At 49.5% G+C, this 18,637-nt stretch overlaps 7 protein-coding genes across 7 annotated transcripts; 4 read left to right on the forward strand and 3 right to left on the reverse strand.

Moving 5' to 3' along the window:
- Positions 1–1,281: 1,281 nt before the first annotated feature.
- Positions 1,282–2,012, reverse strand: BDW43DRAFT_310392 (uncharacterized protein; the record flags this gene model as incomplete). The annotated part of the gene is made up of 2 exons (XM_032046929.1): positions 1,282–1,894; positions 2,002–2,012. 2 exons carry the CDS (start codon positions 2,010–2,012, stop codon positions 1,282–1,284), a joined length of 624 nt encoding a protein of 207 aa, XP_031901213.1.
- A 722-nt stretch (positions 2,013–2,734) lies between these two features.
- On the reverse strand, positions 2,735–4,237 carry BDW43DRAFT_299730 (endo-1,4-beta-xylanase; the record flags this gene model as incomplete). The annotated part of the gene is made up of 8 exons (XM_032044769.1): positions 2,735–2,824; positions 2,877–2,942; positions 2,990–3,078; positions 3,281–3,369; positions 3,421–3,566; positions 3,626–3,747; positions 3,801–3,849; positions 3,953–4,237. The coding sequence occupies 8 exons, from the start codon at positions 4,235–4,237 to the stop codon at positions 2,735–2,737; spliced, it is 936 nt and encodes a 311-aa protein (XP_031901214.1).
- A 960-nt stretch (positions 4,238–5,197) lies between these two features.
- Positions 5,198–6,264, forward strand: BDW43DRAFT_310394 (uncharacterized protein; the record flags this gene model as incomplete). The annotated part of the gene is made up of 3 exons (XM_032046930.1): positions 5,198–5,222; positions 5,293–5,810; positions 5,908–6,264. The coding sequence occupies 3 exons, from the start codon at positions 5,198–5,200 to the stop codon at positions 6,262–6,264; spliced, it is 900 nt and encodes a 299-aa protein (XP_031901215.1).
- A 2,865-nt stretch (positions 6,265–9,129) lies between these two features.
- BDW43DRAFT_60961 (FAD-binding oxidoreductase) lies at positions 9,130–10,834 on the forward strand. Its single transcript, XM_032050297.1, has one exon. The coding sequence runs from the start codon at positions 9,176–9,178 to the stop codon at positions 10,730–10,732; it is 1,557 nt and encodes a 518-aa protein (XP_031901216.1). The 5' UTR covers positions 9,130–9,175; the 3' UTR covers positions 10,733–10,834.
- A 102-nt stretch (positions 10,835–10,936) lies between these two features.
- BDW43DRAFT_299732 (uncharacterized protein) lies at positions 10,937–13,020 on the reverse strand (the record flags this gene model as incomplete). The annotated part of the gene is made up of 3 exons (XM_032044770.1): positions 10,937–12,166; positions 12,235–12,538; positions 12,680–13,020. 3 exons carry the CDS (start codon positions 13,018–13,020, stop codon positions 10,937–10,939), a joined length of 1,875 nt encoding a protein of 624 aa, XP_031901217.1.
- A 61-nt stretch (positions 13,021–13,081) lies between these two features.
- BDW43DRAFT_318937 (flavin-containing monooxygenase) lies at positions 13,082–15,607 on the forward strand. The gene is made up of 2 exons (XM_032048790.1): positions 13,082–14,000; positions 14,057–15,607. Exons 1-2 carry the CDS (start codon positions 13,710–13,712, stop codon positions 15,320–15,322), a joined length of 1,557 nt encoding a protein of 518 aa, XP_031901218.1. The 5' UTR covers positions 13,082–13,709; the 3' UTR covers positions 15,323–15,607.
- Positions 15,608–17,267: 1,660 nt separating this feature from the next.
- Positions 17,268–17,988, forward strand: BDW43DRAFT_274030 (uncharacterized protein). The gene is made up of 2 exons (XM_032041689.1): positions 17,268–17,421; positions 17,500–17,988. Exons 1-2 carry the CDS (start codon positions 17,382–17,384, stop codon positions 17,712–17,714), a joined length of 255 nt encoding a protein of 84 aa, XP_031901219.1. The 5' UTR covers positions 17,268–17,381; the 3' UTR covers positions 17,715–17,988.
- Positions 17,989–18,637: the final 649 nt, after the last annotated feature.

The following is an 18,637-nucleotide window of genomic DNA, read 5'->3' on the forward strand; positions in this document are numbered from 1 at the left end:
CATAAATATTAACCAACGAATACAACTTATTTTTTCTGAGACCTATGCCCGTAGCCAACAGATGGGGCCTTCGTCTTATTGTTGAAATTCTAGTAATGGCTTCTTTAACCTGCTTGCACATGCGATGAGCGATGTAGGCGATTGAGTACCTCTATAGACCGTAGGAAAGGTAATGCAGTAAAGATATGCTTCGTTTATTCCAATTTATACCAGTGAAGGTCAATGGCGAATGAACCACGAGCGTAAAGACGTCGTACTGTAGTCAAGAGGTATCCCTTCAAACGGAGACTAGACCATGCGCCATCTCTGGAACGGCACAGCAGCACCAAAGAACATATTATGCCACACTTTGCTGAGTGTTGCCAGGTAAATTCCCTGCAGCATGGTCACGAGCATCGATGCATTCATTGCGAACATCACGCTGGTTCAAGACAGTAGACAACCTCGTTGATACCCTTTCTAATATGCCTAGCGCTCTACAACTATACCGTTACTACGCGTGTTGAATGAGTCGATTTCATCTGATTCCAGTGTTTACTGAGAGTATCTTTACAGATATTGTGTTTGCTGTAGCTTAGAAAGCATGCCCATTTAACTCGAGAAGTCATTTCTAAAGCTGTGTGCCCTTATAACAGGACGTATTCCTGCAACAGATCTACCCGAGCCCTCTGAAAATAGACCTTTCCGTGGTATGATATCTTCGCCGGAAAACAGACTCCGCACCATTGATAATTTGATATTACCCTACGGAGTAAGTCCACTTGGCAGGGGCATCGCCCCAATGAAAGTCCGCTGTTTGATCCCCTATATATTTGCACTGTAACTCACGAAGACCGATTAAGAGCATAAGCCCGTTAGACATCAGGCTCCGGAGTAGTTCTTCTCTCTAGCTATGCCTCAAACGGTGCCCGATCGTTGCCAAGTACTCTGTGCTCCACCTTAGGTCAACCGAGCTTTCCGGTCAGTGGAGAAGCTTGTACAGGCAGCTAGATTTGCTTCCTCTCTATTTCCCCACGTCGGAGTTTGAGCTCAATCTGTGCTTCTGGTGAGAGCTTTGCAGGAGTTTGTTGTATCGTTCCTGGATTTGACGCGGCACTAGGCATGGAAAAGAGAGATCTAAAAGCATTTATCAGACGAGACTTACTCACGTCAGGTCCCTATCGCTCACGCAATAGCCCAAAAGTCACACCCCGTGCACTCGATAGTGTTTAAATGCACGTTCATATGGCTTGATCGATTCAAACAACATATACTCTTCGCATTCAGATAAGGGAGATGCCATTACTCTATCTTCTCTCCTAGCCGCTGCGTAAACACCTGACAAGGCCAACCCCCCTCGAGGTCCAACCTCACAAACCGCTCAAACCCCTGGGACTCGTAATACCGAACCAGCTTCCCATCCCCGCCAGCATAACAATCCACCCTCAACAACGAGACCCCAGCCTGCTTCGCCAAAACCCGAGCATGGTGAAGAAGACGCCCTCCAATTCCATTCCCCGCCCGTTTCCGATCCGTCACCAACAACCGCACGTAAAGTTCGGGCTCTGACACGGGCGTGACATACGGCATCATATCACCCACAGCAAGCGCCCCAACAACAACCCCCTGGATTGTTCCATCATCACTCTTGTAGAGTGTTTCCGGTGGTTGATCTGAATCTGGGGTATGGAACATCTTTACAGCGAGCCAAACGCCCAAGCCTGTCGTCGCGAACTCTTTCAGTCGCTCGACTTGTTTCGGTTTCTCGGAGAAGGGCACTGTGCCCCATTGTCCGACTCGATCATTTGATGCGAGCCAGTGGACAGCGCTGTCTAGGAGGCGAAGCACCGCTGGGACGTTGTCGACTGTTGCTCGGACGATGGCGATGTCGTCGGCGCCGGGGGGTGGAATGGGGCTGGGATGTAATTAGCTCTGTATCTTGGAGTTGTCTAACCACCTTATTTTTTCTTGTCCAATATTGTTTGGGAAACGCTGGGAGTGATTTGGAGCAATATCACTTACTCTATCGTCATTGTCACAACGATCGTTTTACCTGGGCTCGGAGAGTTGTCGTAAATCTAAAGGGCTAACAGCGCTATGGTTTAAGAAATGTATCGGTAGAAGCTCAGAATGTACGTAACTGTAAGATGATACCCTGGACTGGAGGACTTATATATCCCACCATCCCACCATAAGCTAGGCAGAAGTGGGGGAACACGCGGTTATTCGCAGGATTCATTTCTACAAAGCTAAGTGATTAAAAGCCGAATACGAGGACTAATGCCAGACCCCGGACAGGAGTAGTGGGTCTTTACATACAACCCTGCTCTTGTTGACGGATGCATAGAATTGATCGGTTCTTACACCACTAAGCTCATCCAGTCTGGTTGTGTAGCGCCTGGAACTCATCTTGGGGGCTGGTTATTTTTTTTTTCTATAGAGGTCATTGAGATGGGGTAAATTATGCTTGTTGTCAAGCTATGGGATTACCATTCGCTGTGCCTTCTACAGTATGGCTCGCTTGTACTGTATAAAAATTGAATTTCAATGTACGATATGTACAGGCCCTGTTCCAATGTAGTTTATTAGAACGAAAAGATCCAGGTACAAAAAAAAAGTTACGTTGCCAGACAGTGGACATAGTCTTCCTGTGTGGCTAGCGCAGAAAGAATATTGCACCTGCTTGAAACTAGAGTCCCACCGGGTGGTGAGATAGCTCACCATTCCCGATTGATCGTGTGGCCTGCTACAACACTTATAAAGCATCGATGATTGCATTATAAGCGGCTTTGGGTTGGTAGTTGCTGTCGAAGAGCAACGGGGTGGTACCGGACCTCCAGGAATCCTTCTCGCTGTTAGTAGTGCTCGTTTTTATAGGCACCATCAATTGAACATACCTTGTCGGACACACCCCAGACCGTAATACCAACGCAAGAGCTCACCTCAAGACAGGCATCGACAACCTATACACTTAGCAGAGCGCTGGATGAAATTGCAATAGTGCACTAACCTGTAGGTATGAGTCAGGGCTCGCCCCTTCGATGTCAAGCTCGGTGACTGCGACTTCGGAGACTCCAGTCCCGGCGAGGGCTGTCAACGCTGTGCTTGACGTTAGCCTTTTGCGCTGCGATCGGAAGGCGAAGACACTTATCCTTTGGCGCCAGAAACGGGGAAGGCATTCGAGCTACACAGTCAGCAAAGCCAACACAATCACACCGGAGAGAGATACCTATAGTGAGACTGAGACCCTGTGAGGTACTCGTTAGCACTCATTCCTCTACATAGAAACGGGAGAAGGTACCAATGCCGTCAATCGGGATACCAGCGTCCAGCCACTTCTTGACGTGGCTGATCAATCCCTTAGTCTTGGCGTAGTCGGCGGAATCCAGACTGACAATGTTAGTTGTGACTCCATTTATCATTTATTCCAAGATCACTCACTTGTAATCGTTAATGTAGAGCTTGGCGTTGGGATCCGCCGCGCGAGCAGTCTCAAAGGCGATCCGGACAAAGTCCTCCCCAAGAACTCGAGAGAAGACACTGTCACGGAGACTTCCGTCTTCCGCGAAGATTTCGTTGACAACATCCTAGGCTCGGTCAGTGCGATACAATAAGAGTATCCGCATTATCCCATTATCTAACGTACCCAGGCATAAACTTGGCCCTTGTATCTCTGCATGATGGTTGTGATGTGATTCTTAACCACCTTAGTTAGGGTGTCTTTGTCGGTGATACTTGAAACCCAGGATGGAAGTTGGGAATGCCAGACTATATCTCATGTTAGGTTCACTTTCGCCATATAGATTTCGCGAGTACCGTACCTAGGGTGTGCCCGCGGAGTAATTTGTTATTCGTTTTGGCGTAATTAGCCTAACATCATCGATCAACCATGGATACTAATCCTGCGTTATGAAGGTCGATCTACCAAGTAATCGGCTCCACTGAAGCTGAAGCTACCCTGAGATGCTGTTACGATTAGCAACCAGAACATGAATAAGAGATGATGGCGGGTGAACGAACGCTCAAGCGAATCCCACTTCATGCTGTTCTCCGGGGTCAATTGACCAAAGTCCGCCCGAACAATTGCCTCGTTCGGGCTGTTCTGCAGAAGACCCTGGTCGGAACAAGTACCAAAGTACTTCTTTCCCTTGGCGACGAATGCATCGTTGATGCTCGCAGCAGCCTGTCGACTAATAACGGCGGACGAGGCGAGGGAGAAGAGCAGCGCGCCGCTAGCAAGGTACTTCAGATACACCATTGTGATCAGGGCAGGAGGTATTTGACTGAAGGACACTATACTTTAGATCGATATTTTAGACCTTAGGAAGGGTTCAAGAGCAGTACTCGACTTTGAACGGCCAGCCCTTTTATGTTACAGTTATGCCGGCTAGACAGCATTAACCACTTTAGCCTAATACTTGCTGGTTTCCTATCCCAGAGCCGGCCTGATCTAGTATCTTCTTGGGTCGATCCTCAATATGCCAAGATTTGGCATAGTACTTGGTTTCTCCTCGTTGGTGGAGAATCCATCGATCTGCCGTATCCCCGCCAAGGCGCCTTCATTTAAACAGCTGTCGTCTTTTTGGCACATCGGCAGCTACCCCGGACTAATCCTGCCCTGCTGCATAGCCCTGAAGAGCCGGATGAGACTTATTTCCTTGGGTAAATGGGTAAAACAAGAGGGATCCGGGCTGCGGAAGGTTGCGTGGAGCCGATACAGGCTCTAACCCCCGACACGACAGGGCTTAGCAGGTTTACCTGGACAAGCACCACCATCCAAAGAATTAAGAAAGACGGCTAAATCTGTGGGACCTTACTTTTCCTGGTCCTGGTTAGTTTTCCCGTGTTCAGTCAAATTGACCCGTAGGCACCGTTTAGAAAAGGGCTGGGACCTATACATGCCAAATTTCCCCAGATGCCCACGCTGAGTCTGTAGGCTGATATACAAGCACCTCTCCCCAATAAACGCTTTTCCATGATTATCAGCACCGGTCCAAGTAAACAATGCGTACCATAAGCACGCCTAAACTAAGCTTTATAGGGAAGCATATCCACTTCTATTCCTTCGAATCAAAGACTGCGATATAGATTTGATCTGGCGCTAGGGCGTAAGGTACGGATTTAGAACGTAAAGACACTTAGGAATCCGGAAAGAGCGCCGCGAATGCATGCAGAGTCAGAGTGGAAGCCACAAAACTATTCAGGCAAGCGGCTAAGCATGGGAGCTGAGCTTGGAGGCGCAGGTTGAATTCATGAAGCCACCGTGATGGTGGTTTGTCTTTGCTGCACCTTCTAACCGAGTCGCTGGTGAAGCTGGCCAAGATGAAATCCTGAATATATTCAACCTTGGAGAGGCTGCGCTACCTCTTCGTCTCAAAGATGACACTTCACCCCATTCCATCCCCGATGAAATATTGAAAAATTTTAGAGTCTTACAAGACGCTGGATACGACTGGAACAACGAACAGTACTGCAGATTGCGAGCAGAGCTTGTCATGATACCTGCATGGGTTCAGGCACGACGTAATGCAAACGTCCCTTTGCGGTCATCCACTAGAGGCGCTCCCAAGAAAGAACATCCTGCCTCCATGACACCGATGAGACGTGATACTGATGCTGAGGCCCCTCGACGAGATCCGAACATGTTTCACGAATATGATTTGCGAGCTGAGATCAATCTCCCGGTCTCTGGTGTTCCCTATGTGTTCACTGGTCGCGCTGACTGGGCAGCGGGGCACACTGGTCGTGGGTTTTCAGACTCCGTCTTGGTTTGTGTCGAGGCTCAGAAGAAAGAAACCCTTGGGAATGCTGAGCTGCAGTTGACTGACTGCGTATTTGGCAATCTGCTACCATGAAAGGGAAAAAACCAACAAATCCGTCCCGTCTGTACAAGGCTTTAGCACTGATGGCCAACGCTATACTTTCCAGCTTTTGACCTCAGACGGCACGCTACACTCTAGCAAAACTTATGATACTGTGGATGAGAAGGATCTTGAGATTGTGTATAATTTCACGGTCCATCAAGTGGAAACTGCAATTAATTTGTCTCCGGCAAGCACACCAGCCAAAGAATCACGCACGGAAAAGGAAGAGGCGGTTAAGACTTATGCACAAGACACATTTTGGGAGATATTCGAGCCACCTCGGTACTGCCCAGACGGCGAAGAAGAAGAAGAACGGCCAGATTTAGATCTCGATCCCTTTTCATTGCAAGAGAGGCATGCTGAAGTGAACTTTATCTTTTCCTTTCTCACTTTACAGACCTGCATCATCTACAGCGATTGAGGTATTACCAGATTAGGGGCCCAAAAAACGTGTGCTATCAAAGGACGCGCTTGAAAACTGTTGAAAGGATGCCCGTTTCTTCTTTGAAAGTTAGTCTTACACGTTTTGACACCTGCAGAAGGAACACGGAGCAGCCTGCAAAATTCTGTGCAAGGGAATAGTGATATGTGGAACCAGTTCTGCACATTGTCCTAGATTCAGGGCTTACAATGATTATTCCCAGCCCCTGAAGCTACTTTAAAGGACGTACTGGGTGAAACCATTATTTGGGTCTGAGGTATGTGAGGCAGTCACTGCCGACCACTGTATAGAGGAGGAAATTGAAGGGAGAGAATCGCATAACAGAATGCATGTCAATATTTCCTATATAACTTGAAAGCCTCCTTTATAATTTATCTGGTGTTCACCTACAGACGGGTGGTTTAGATGTAGCATTGTCAATCCCATTGGAGTCAATAATATGAGAGAGCTTAGAGTACGCTTGAAGCTATTTATTAAGCGCTTCTCGCAGCCAGGAAAGTCTAATGCAAGATGAGTTTCATGATAAGCTACAAGATATATTCAGAACATCGCCATCGTCACGGGTTATATCTTGTGAATCGCTCGGCTAAAGGAAATTGTCTTCCCGTGTAAGTTTGAAGTTATCGGGTCTCGCTATCTCATTGAAAATATAAAGGATAGTGTGGCCTGTCGAGGCACACAGTGCGGAAAGAAATAGGTGGGAGCCCAGCAATCTTTTGCTGGTGACTCGCGGGGGGTAGTATTCCCTTTCACTCCGTTCTTTCGTTTTAGGGCATTTCGAGCATCTGATATAGGAACCGTATACTACTAGATATATCCATCCTGCCGTTCTATTCCTGCTGGATAGTTGACCTATGCTATGTTTCAAATCCAATTTTCAGTTCTATTCTTGATCTCATCCACGTTCTTTACCTTCTTCAACATCACTTAGAAGTACGTACACCTCCACGATAGAATGTGGGTAACTTGAAGGGCCAGGGTTGGAGACGTCGCACCAGGACAACGGACAGGGCACTTGCAGAGAAAGTGTCGTTCAATTTGAATGAGGGTCGAAGTTTGAAGGGCCCAGCGTATCCTTCTAGAATCTTTGTGGTCCTCTGCTTGACAGTCCTTTAGTCGCCCTGGTTCCCCCGCCCTTTCCTTCCATCCTGAGCAGCCCTTAAAGACACATACGCGATAGCTAATGAGCGGCCAAAATAGAATCAAACAATTATCGCAACAGCTATTCTGACCTTCATATCGCAGTTCCACAGCATCGTGGAAATCGGATGGTACGGTAGTGCATAACTTCTCACAACCTGCAGCTTTCAACTCTTCTTTGGCAAGCTCTACACCTTGCTATCCCTCAAGCAGGCTTTATGGGTGCGGTGCTGTATTGGTCTACGAGGTTGGCTCTGCCATGTGTGGTGCTGGCCCCAACCCTGTCACCCTCATGGTTGGGCGAGCCACCACCGACATTGGAGGCGCTGGTATCGTCTCGGGAGTATTGATCATCATTGCTAAGTCCGCCCACTTACCAAAGAGGCTGGCATTAATAGGAGTCCTTGTCAGCGCACCATTTCACAGCCTACGACAGCACACCGTTGCGTGCTCAACTTTTCATATCTTCCTCGGGAATGCGTCATTTGTCTTGTTGACTTACTATTTGCCTATCTGGTAGGTTTCGACCATGATAGCACCCTGAGTGTACACTCCTATGTTAACTATGAAAGCATGTTCTAAGCAACCAAGGGTGACTCCCCAGCTCAGTCGGGCATCCACAATCTTCTCACAGTCTTGAGCGTTGGTAAGCTTGGCCCCAGCATTACTATTGCAATGGCACGCCAACTGGATGATCTTAACGTGTGATAATGAGTACAGTGGTATTCGCAATTGCGGGTGGACTGGTCGTGACCGCCGTTGGATATTACACCCCATTCATGTTCGCAGGATCAAGGATCCTGGCGGTCGGTGCCGGTATCCTCCATTCAGGATAGATATTACCCCCCTCAATGTGGCATGTGACTGTCAATAAGCAAGCAGCAGAGCTCGCTGGCTAACGTATGCTAAGATTGGTTTTCAAGTTGTCTTCGGAGCGGGTGCGGGCATCGGACTAGGACTACCCGATATTGCTGTCCAGACAGTCCTCCCCGAGATAGACTTCTCTGTCGGGACGGCTTTGCTGGTATTTCCTCGCTCTCTTAAAAATGGGGTGTAGAGCCGACGTGCATTGTACCAATATCTCAATGGAGGCATTATGAGGAATGCCCTGCTAAGAAAGTTGCGTTCATCGTTTGTGATGAGGCGCTTCGAAACAACAAGATCAAGGTACACGTCTAAGCACAGCCCTTCAGTACTAATAAAGTCGCTGACGTCTATTGTCGCTGTAGATAATGATCTGAAGGGGTCGCTCAAGAATAGATCGCGGTCTATGAAATGCCAAAGACGTTCCGTCTATACAAGCTCGTGTACTGGGATGCTCAAGTAGAAGATACTGTAGACAGGAATCTTATCTAATCTAATCTCCGGGTGACATTACATAACTCCGAACACACCCGCATTCCACCAACTGCAACTTAGCGGGAATGCGGGATTCCGTATTAACCGCTGAATTCTTCAGGCATGCAGTCATGAAACGAAGAGGTCTGACTTCTGGTTAGTGAAAAATGAGCAACATTTATAGGCCTAGAAATGATCATTGAATGATGCGATATCATGACGATATAGCTTAATCGTGGACTAGAACATGGATCAAGGCACTAATCTAAATGGAGTAGGGTAGTGGCTGATACCGCTGCGGAGCTTTAGTGGTAATTTTGGTTGGCACAACTTCTCTTTCTCTCACTCACTCGCACACTCTCTCTTTCTCTATCCCCCAGTTTTTGCCTCACAATTACCCTCATGCATAGTCATGGAGGCTCATAATATAGCTGTAGCCTCCATCGCCGCCCAAGTCCATCGATTCCACCAACGCCAACAACCCTTCCGCATCTACCATGGCTCGACCAACAGCACAAGGCAATCACAGCATAGCGCCGCCAACACCATCAGCACCGCGCATCTCACCAATGTCTTGGACGTTAACACAGACAACAAGACGATCCTGGTCGAACCCAATGTTCCCATGGACGAACTCGTCAAGGCCACACTATCCCACGGACTCATCCCACTCGTCGTGATGGAATTCCCCGGAATCACTGCAGGCGGCGGCTTCTCCGGAACGTCAGGCGAAAGTAGCTCCTTTCGCCACGGATTCTTCGATTCAACCGTGAACCGAGTGGAGGTAATCCTAGCCAATGGCGACATCCGCACAGCATCGCAACAAGCCGCGGACGAAAAAGAACTCTTCTGGGCCGTGGCCTCATCCTTCGGCACATTAGGCGTAGTGACTATGCTCGAGATCCAATGCCGAGAAGCAAAGCCTTACGTCGAGCTAACCTACCATTCAACCTCCAGCATGACCCAAGCCATGCAGATCTTCCGAGAAACCACAGCATCCCCCAAAACTGAATACCTAGACGGCATTGTCTACGCGCCGGACCACATCGTCGTCTGTGCCGGCCACCTCGCCGACGAAGCCCCCGCACAATCCTACATCCAGCGCTTCACCCGCGCCCACGACCCCTGGTTCTACATCCACGCGCAGCGCAAAACCCGGAAGATCCACCGTCCCAACGCCGATCCTCCCGTTTCTGTCACTGAATATATCCCAATCCAAGATTACCTGTTCCGCTACGACCGCGGTGCATTCTGGACAGGCGCGTACGCCTTCCACTACTTCGTCACACCCTTCAATCGCATCACGCGCTACATCCTAGATACCTTCATGCATACGCGGGTGATGTACCACGCGTTGCACGAGAGCGGGCTCTCACAACGACACATCATCCAAGACGTGGCGGTGCCCTACAAAGCGACGGGGGAATTCCTGACCTGGTTGGACAACAAGGAGACCTTTGGCGCGTACCCGATCTGGTTGTGTCCCTTGCACCATTCGCAGGGTCTGATGGCGCGGGTCGCCGAGGCCGGACCGCACCAGTCGCAGAAGGAGGTCGACCCTGATGATGATAGCGAGTGCTTGATGAATTTCGGATTGTGGGCACCGTCTCCTTTTGCGAAGGATCCCACGGCATTCGTGGCGCAGAATCGTCGGTTGGAGGGCAAGGTACGGGATTTGGGCGGCAAGAAATGGCTCTATGCTCATGCATACTACACGGAGGAGGAGTTTTGGTCCATCTACGATCGGAAACGGTACGATGCACTGCGCGAGAAGTATCGGGCGACGTATTTGCCGGATTTGTATCAGAAAGTGCGGGTCAATTTGAGTGCTATAGATCATGGGTCGGAGGGATGGGTGAGTTGGGCGAAGCGGATGGTGTGGGAGACGTGGCCGGTCTGTGGCTTGTATGGAGTATATAGGGCTTGGAGAGGCGGAGAGTACTACTTAATCAAGAGTAAAAAAGACTAATCGCTAGAACTCACCGTGTGCGGTCAGTTTTGCCGGCTTCGTCTAAGTTATTTTTACAAAGAATTCTATTTCGTCGCTAGAGTCAAATTGAAGACGGGAAAGTTTAAAAACGCCAAATGGTATCATCGTATATCACAAATTCCCGCTCTCTTAAAGAGCAATACAAAGCAAGCCACGCGATTGGCGGTGTGGAATTTCATAAGATCACTGCGCGCCGACTGGTCGTGCACCCGCGAGATTCACCACGCGACCTCCGCCAGCTGCGGCAAGGCCGCCGCCCGCCACGGGCGACGGAGGTTGGACCCAACCAGGGACACGGTCGTCCTCAGATTCCCGGGCGGAGATCGTCTGCCAGACGTTCGGAAAGCCTGTGGGCAAGGCGCCCCGCAGACGTGCGCCAGGAATGGCGAATCGAGGATTCGTGTGTGTTAAGTAACCGCGCATCAGGCCCTGGGTAAGCAGAGACGCCAGGATCGACTCGAGCTCTCGCATCATGGCCGTTGGCTTTCCTTGGTTAGATGCCGAATCTAACTCAACTCGATGGGCACATGGGTCGAGTTCATACTGGCGGTAGTCCACGTCGGGTTGTCCGTCGATCAAGGTTCCCGGCTGGTTGGGCTGCCATTGCCCCATGACGTCGAAAAATCCGTCCGGCATAAGGAAGTCTTCGTACTGCGACACTACGTTCGGGTCAGGTTTGGAAACCCCGCCTTCGACCTCGTTCAGTCCAGCGAAATCGTGGTCCGGTAGTTTATAGACCAACTGCGATCCGAGATCGTTGTGGCCGGCTTTTGCGTCGAGGCTGCGGCCCGACGGGGTAAAGCTGAGACCGCTATGCAAGGACTGCGCATGTTGCGCTTGGAGCCACCGCACTGCTGTTTCTAGTTTATGGAGGTATAGGAACGGAGGTGGTCCGCGTTGGGCGGATCCTTGAGGCTCGCCGTGAAACCCCCCATGGATGAACACTTTGCGCGCAAACGCCCGCCACACGAGGATTTCGCACCGATTGCGTAGAGCAAGTAGAATGCCCTTCTGCGCAAACCATTCTGTGGTCGAAGAGTCCAACGCAAGATGCTCTCGAAAGGCAACGTAATCGCCGCGAACGATCAGCCGACAGATCGGAATGAATTTATCGGCCAGTCCCTCAGATTCGGGCCGTTGGAGTAGCTCCAACGAGGGAAAACGCCCCATGATCATATTGCACGGAATTAGGTAGGTCAGAATGACTCGCTTCTGGCTGAGAGCCTGGTGGTGGCATTGGTCGTATGCGGACTGAAGGGCGATTTGGGCGGGGTAAAAGAGATTGTTAGAAAATAGATATCGTCCAAGGTAGTAAAGGTATGTGACTCTCTGGGAGGCAGGGAAGTACTTTAGTGGTGGAGACTGGGCGCTGATACTGGCAAACATCTGTTCCGCATTTCTGAGTTTACCGCACTGAAGCGAGATGTTAGCCTTGGTTGAGGCCGTGGAGAATGCCTAGGATGCATGATCTCGCTTCGTACCTGAAAGAGCAATTTCAGGCAGAGGTTGGCCATGAGATAGATACCAATTCGCTTGCCTTCGGGTTTGCCATGGACCCCCGGGGTACCGCTACGATCTGTGAGACACTTGATGAACGCCTCACGGACCACGTTGGCGGATTTCTCGACCAGTGTTACTTTCTCGATGCTCTCATCCTGGTCGGGGCGACCCTCCATTCTTAGCAGATGTGCGATCAACTCCGGGCGCCGGTCGAGACCCATGGCCAGTTTCGCGAGAACTTTGGACAGGTAAAGGACGGTCGGCAGAACGATGACCCCATACTGACTATCACCAAGTGCAAGGACACACTGGCTGTGGACGGAAGCAGTCAGTAACCGATGAGGACGACAGAGTCGGAACGCAATGTTCCACCGTGTATAACATAACGGCCATCGGGAAGTGAAGGAAACATCCAGAGGGACTTACTTCACCAGCCCTTTGAGCAGGTTGTAGGTTTCGAGCAGATTATCGACGTTCACATCGCGGAGGAAGGTAAAGTAGAGTTTCATGAAGGTCGGAAAAGCTGTCCATGAGCTGCCACCCTTGGAGCGCGGGACGAGCGCTTCGCAACGCCGTAGGAGATCGACTTCTTTCTGCGATCCATTGGGATATCGTTGGCGTAGCTCATCCACCATCTGTTGGTATATTTCAGACAAAGGAGGTTCGATCTGCAGAAAGTCTTGGAGTTGAGCGCCGTCGCGGTTCCTAACGAGCTCCGCGAGCCCAGACAGGAACCTGTCGAGGACTGGAGTACCTTGCATAGCCATTGTAGTAGGAGTTCGAGGAAGATGGTGCGGCGTCAGGGAATAGGAGACGGTCGGAAAAAGGAGATCGTCATGGGAGTCGGTCGCACGACGTGTAAATGCGAGATGTTTCAGCGACAGCTGGTCATGATGTGTAAAATGTGATGTCTCAATGGCTGAGTAGGCGACAATAACGGTCTGGCTGTTGAAGCAACACAATTCATTGAAGTGAATCGTAAGAAGTTCCAATTGTTTGCTTCTGTTTGCTTTGCCGTTGACCGCCCTGGACCCCAATCCGGACCACATCACGTTGCCTTCAGGTGACTTGACTGTTGAATGATAAGATAAGATAGAACCTGAAAAGGGATGATGCCTGATCCTCTTTGTTGACAGACATGCAAGTGAACCTTTTTAGTGAGAGACCCAACGATGGCGTCAGAGATGTCACGCAATGGGGTGGGAAATAGAAAGAAAAGGAACAGGAATGATGAAACCATGCCTAGCATTTCACATGAATTCACATTATCCCGATCAGTGATCCACTCACTACGTCATGGCTATCAACTTGTTTGCTGCTATTGAAAAAGGCCGTCGATTTCCTTACTTTCTGTTGCTCACAACCAAGATCAATTGACAGTAGACCGGCACAAGATTGTACCAAATCTCTTACCTGGATTGATTGTCTTCCTCTACTGATCTCTCAAAAAGCCGCCATGGCTCAATCGAGGTCCTCTTCCTCCTCTCTGGTGGAGTTCATCAAACACCCTTTTGTGGGCACCTTTACTATCTTCTATCTATTGTTTCAGGCCATTATAAACTGGTTCTTTGCTCCAGCCCCTCCACCTCCCGCATCTCTTGTCAATGGCCTACCGAAAAAGCGAGTGGCTGTCGTTGGAGCTGGGTTAACGGGAGTGTCGGCTGCCGCTCACTGTGTTGGCCATGGCTTTGATGTGCAGCTCTTTGAGTCGCGTTCCAAGGAGAAAGGACTGGGAGGAATTTGGAGTGTATGATTTCTTTCCTTTATTATCGCAAGGCAGACGCTAACAGAACTCCGGAACAGAGGGTAAACTCCACTTCCTCATTGCAGATCCACAGTATCATGTACCGATTCCACCCATCGGTCAAGTATGATACCGCGTATCCGACTCAAGGAGAGATTCGCGACCAGATCGTGGATGTGTGGAAGCGCTACGGCCTACAGAAGAGCACGGTATTCGACACACCCGTTACCTCCGTCAAGCGAGCCGAAGATGGCAAATGGATCATCAACGATGACGAAGACAAGTACGGTCGCTTTGACGGCGTGGTGGCCTCGGTAGGTGTCTGTGGCGATCCGAAAATGCCGCCGCTGCCCGATCAGGAGCGCTTCAAGGGCAATATCTTCCATTCGTCCGAATTGGACGGTAAGGATGTGGAAGGGAAAAAGGTCCTCATCATTGGTGGCGGCGCCAGCGCCATTGAAGCTCTAGAGTTTGCAGTCCAGTCGGGGGCGGCGGAAATCGATGTGCTGTCGCGCTCCGATAAGTGGATTATCCCACGCAACATCTTGGTCCAGTCCTTGTTAGCTTTAAACATCTTCGGAATGGAGACTTCATTTTCCTGGATCCCGGAATGGCTCCTGCATAAGTTCTTCTATCGTGATTTGGAGGATATTGCACCTTCGAGTGGGCTCTTTACCACAACCCCAATGGCGAACTCAGAACTCTTCAATAAAATCCGGGAGGGTAAGGCTCGGTGGCTGCGCGGCGATATTGTATCCGTGAAGGAGAACGGCATCCTGTTCAACCACCGCGCACGGAAAGTGCCCAAGGGCGGACCGGGGCATGAGTCGGTCGTCACGGGCGATGTCATCATTGAGGCAACGGGCTTCAAACGCCCATCGCTATCTTTCTTGCCCGACGATGCGTTCGAGGAGCCGTATAGCCCTCCCAGCTGGTACCTGCAAGTGTTTCCGCCGAAATATCCGGAGATTTGTGCCAACAACAGCACGTATGTGGACGCTATCGGAACGGTGGGAAATATGCACATTGGCATCTACACGCGCTTTTTGCTCATGTTCTTGACGGACCCTTTGACGCAACCGACCGAGGGTCGCATGAAGACCTGGATTGACTTCACCCGCTTTGTCAAGCAGCATTCCCCGACCAACGCCTTTGACTTCTTCACCTACTCCGAGCTGATCTACTGGTTTGTGTTTGTGATTCTGGTCAACCCGTTCCGGTGGAAGTGGGCACCGTTCGTGCTGTTCGGCGTTGGCCGAGCGCTTCCGATGGGAGTGGTCAGGCAAGAAGAGTCGTTCCGCAAGGAGTTGCGGAAACAGCACTAAACCGCAGCCAGTGTATATCTACCCCGGATTATACTGCTGATCGAAAAAAGTGCTACAGCTGCGTTGGTCAATATACTCATACTACACCTGGTTGACATAGTTAACCCCCCACTAGGTTCATATGCTGTTTTATTCTCAGACCTTTCTCCTCGGGCTTATTCTGGGCCTCCGCGAATGGGTCGGCGGTCTACATAGATGATTAACGAGGCCATGTCTTCTTTTACATAGTTGTGCTATGATGCATGCAGCAGGCGATTTAATGAATGAAAAATGTTGTGAATCATACTGTCCTAGATTTACTCCAAGCATAGCCGTAGACACGTATCGGTAGCTCTCTCGCATGTTCATCAAAGCAACTAGGCCAGGCGCAGCAGACCACCATGTTGTTCCCCCTGTTCGGATACCTAATAACGTAAGGGAATCAGTATTTGTCACGCATTGGACGCTATAATCTTACACGACCCGGGATATTTGGGGGCGTAAACATGAACTCTGCCTCCCAAGACACGTTCTACAAAGCCAGGTTAGAATAGTGCGATCGCAACGCTACTGGTTCATAATTTTTCCTTAAAGTCTAATTACGAGATTGGTCGTCACAAATCGTAGCCAGCTTTCCTTGAAAGATCTCCTCCCATGGAAGGCTTCACATACACCTACAACCCTCATCTCCTCAGCGTTATGGGGATATCGAAAAAAAAAATTAAGAAAGTAGTCATCTGAAGACTCCAATTCATTGACGACACTAGAGACTCAAGAGCCATATAAGTATAATATCATATATCCTTCCTGTGGGTCGCATATCGCTGAGATCTGTGCCGGCCATGTTGATCCAGAATCGAGCGGAGGCCACTATATCTTTCTTGGCTGCAGAACGAGGAGCACCGGTCCGCTTGGCAAGGCTAACTTGTTGGGTCGCGACCCTCGCTCCTATTACTACGTATAAAGAACCCGATAACTAACTACGATTGGGGTGTTTGACGATAGCTAGGAGATGGAAAATATACTGTTGTTGAAGGTTATGTAACCCTAGTGGTGGTCGGGGCTGCAAGATCCACCAACAATATATACCACGGAGGGGAAACCAACCACAATGATCTCAACATTTATCTGTATCATGAAATTCTTATCTTGTCCTCACTTGTTCACATGAGCTAAGCTACGAATGTCCAGGTAGCCTTTTATTCCAACGCCTCGCCTACGAGACATGTTTGAGGGATAATATGCTTCACAGTATGACCAATGTCCTGCGTGGTGATGTTTCCTCTCCTCGGGCCGATTATTTGGGCAACCTTACCTTGCCTTAGCGATAGAAGTCTCCGATCGGGTATCCTATTTAACTGGACCATGCAATATTGACCAAGAGGCTCGGGGTTAGTTATGCGGCATATCAATTCATCGAACGTGGGCTGTTTTACGGAGTGTTGCGGGACAGAGGAGAAATTGCATGACATAGCATTGCATGAACCGAGGTAAATAACATCAAACACCTGAATGTGGCATTCACGTAGAAGGATGGTCTACGAAATATACATCTAACCAAATGCTATTGTGGTAATAGTCAAGGGGTCCAGAACAAGATGGACATCAGCTAAAGCCTCGGTCAATCCGGAGTGTTTTGACTAAGCATGCCTTCAGCGATTACCGCATTTGGCGAATTGTATCGACTCCAGCCCTAACACCAGGTATGTTGTCATAGACTGCAATGAAAGCTCGGCCGAGGATAAGAATCGAAGGCAGATGCCATGCCAGAATCGACGGTCCGGAATTGGGCGACACGATGGCAAAATGTTCGGATCCGAACCGGCTGTTCCATGGATTTGCCGTCATCTGACACGTTTCCCCATGGGACATATCGTTCTTGCATAGTAGCCTATTGGTGAGCGACATTCTTTTCTCCAATCGGTAGTCTGGGAGTAATGTGGCGGTTGGCACTCACAGAGTGTCAGATTCTAAGGTGGTGAACAGGGCGGATAAGGTTTGTTAATCCACCCTGTTCTCAACTCCAGAGGTACAATCGTTGTGCCTCGCATATCCTGCTGCTGCCCGGCAGTATGAACCAATGGCCGGTGTACCCAGCGGAGCCATTCGCAAAGCTAAAGGTAGACCCTGGTAATGGCATTAAGCTGATTCCTTCGAAACTCGTTCAGTGGCGCGTAGCCTGACTGTGTCTGGAAAAGGGCTCGGACGCGTGACATTCTCACTGGTGCTCGGAATTGTTCTGGGTGAGCATAATCGACAGCGGGTGGCTGCCGGGAGATGCCGAATTCTTCTCGATCCTTTACAGGCCCTATTGGAAAGTTTGTTCAAGCTTGAGCACGAAATCGAGTGCCTTGGCGGGGTTGTCTCGAAGGGGGGAAGGTTGAGTAACTCAAGACTTCGCGGCCCTTATTGATTCGACAACTATCCACAGGCGAGACTTGAATAAAGTGGAATTTCGAGGATGCAAATCTCGTTTACCGGAAGGCTCTTTTCTTCCATTCAGGTCATTAAGAGCTGGCGGCTAGAGCTGTGAGAAAAGGAATGTCGATCGGAGATGCTGTTGGGGGTTTGAGACAACGAGAACCCTAATTGACTACCATATTAAGGGATAAATCATGATTTGTGTCGGTTCCTATGCACACGGTAGCTTAACAACTAGGCAAACTCAGCATTCCTCTGTCGATGGCCAGCAGAGCAAGAAGCTTACTAGATGACGGTACTCCATAAAGGATTTCAGGAATTACGACATCTTGTAAGAACTTTACCGTGTCGTTCGTAAACGAAGCACACGCAGGAGAGGATGGCATAACAACCTTCGTAGGGTTTATGCTAGTCCAATTCTAAGACAACGGAAAAGGGCTTAATTAATGTCGGAGTATCTGGTTGGATGAAGGGTTGCAACTACATACTCGGTCATCTCCACCACTCAAGATCCTTTTTTTTCCCCTTAGGTATTGTGGTGGAGACTAGGACGTCTTTGCTCGGTCCAGCTCCACATTCTCTCGATTCTTGTCGTTGAACCCTGGGAAATAAAAAGAAAAAAAAATCTCTTCACTCATAGGGAGTGCCAGAGAATGACACTTGATAGTTGCATGAGTTTATTCACAACTCTACCCTACGACCGTTTGACCTAGTAGTATCAGGATAGTTTATATCTGTGGAAAGCATTCCTGAGGATAAATTTAGCAGAGATCCAGGCAAAGAAGGGCTGCGCTGTACCTGGTGCCTCTCCCTATTAGCCCGGACCCTAAGCATCGCCCCAAGGAAAAATGTCCCGTGCTGTGGCCTGGATATAGACATAGTCCAACTCCCTTGGCAGAGATTTAGTTGAAACTG

The sequence above is a fragment of the Aspergillus alliaceus genome, assembly GCF_009176365.1.
Source record: "Aspergillus alliaceus strain CBS 536.65 unplaced genomic scaffold BDW43scaffold_17, whole genome shotgun sequence".
Lineage (NCBI taxonomy): Eukaryota > Fungi > Ascomycota > Eurotiomycetes > Eurotiales > Aspergillaceae > Aspergillus > Aspergillus alliaceus.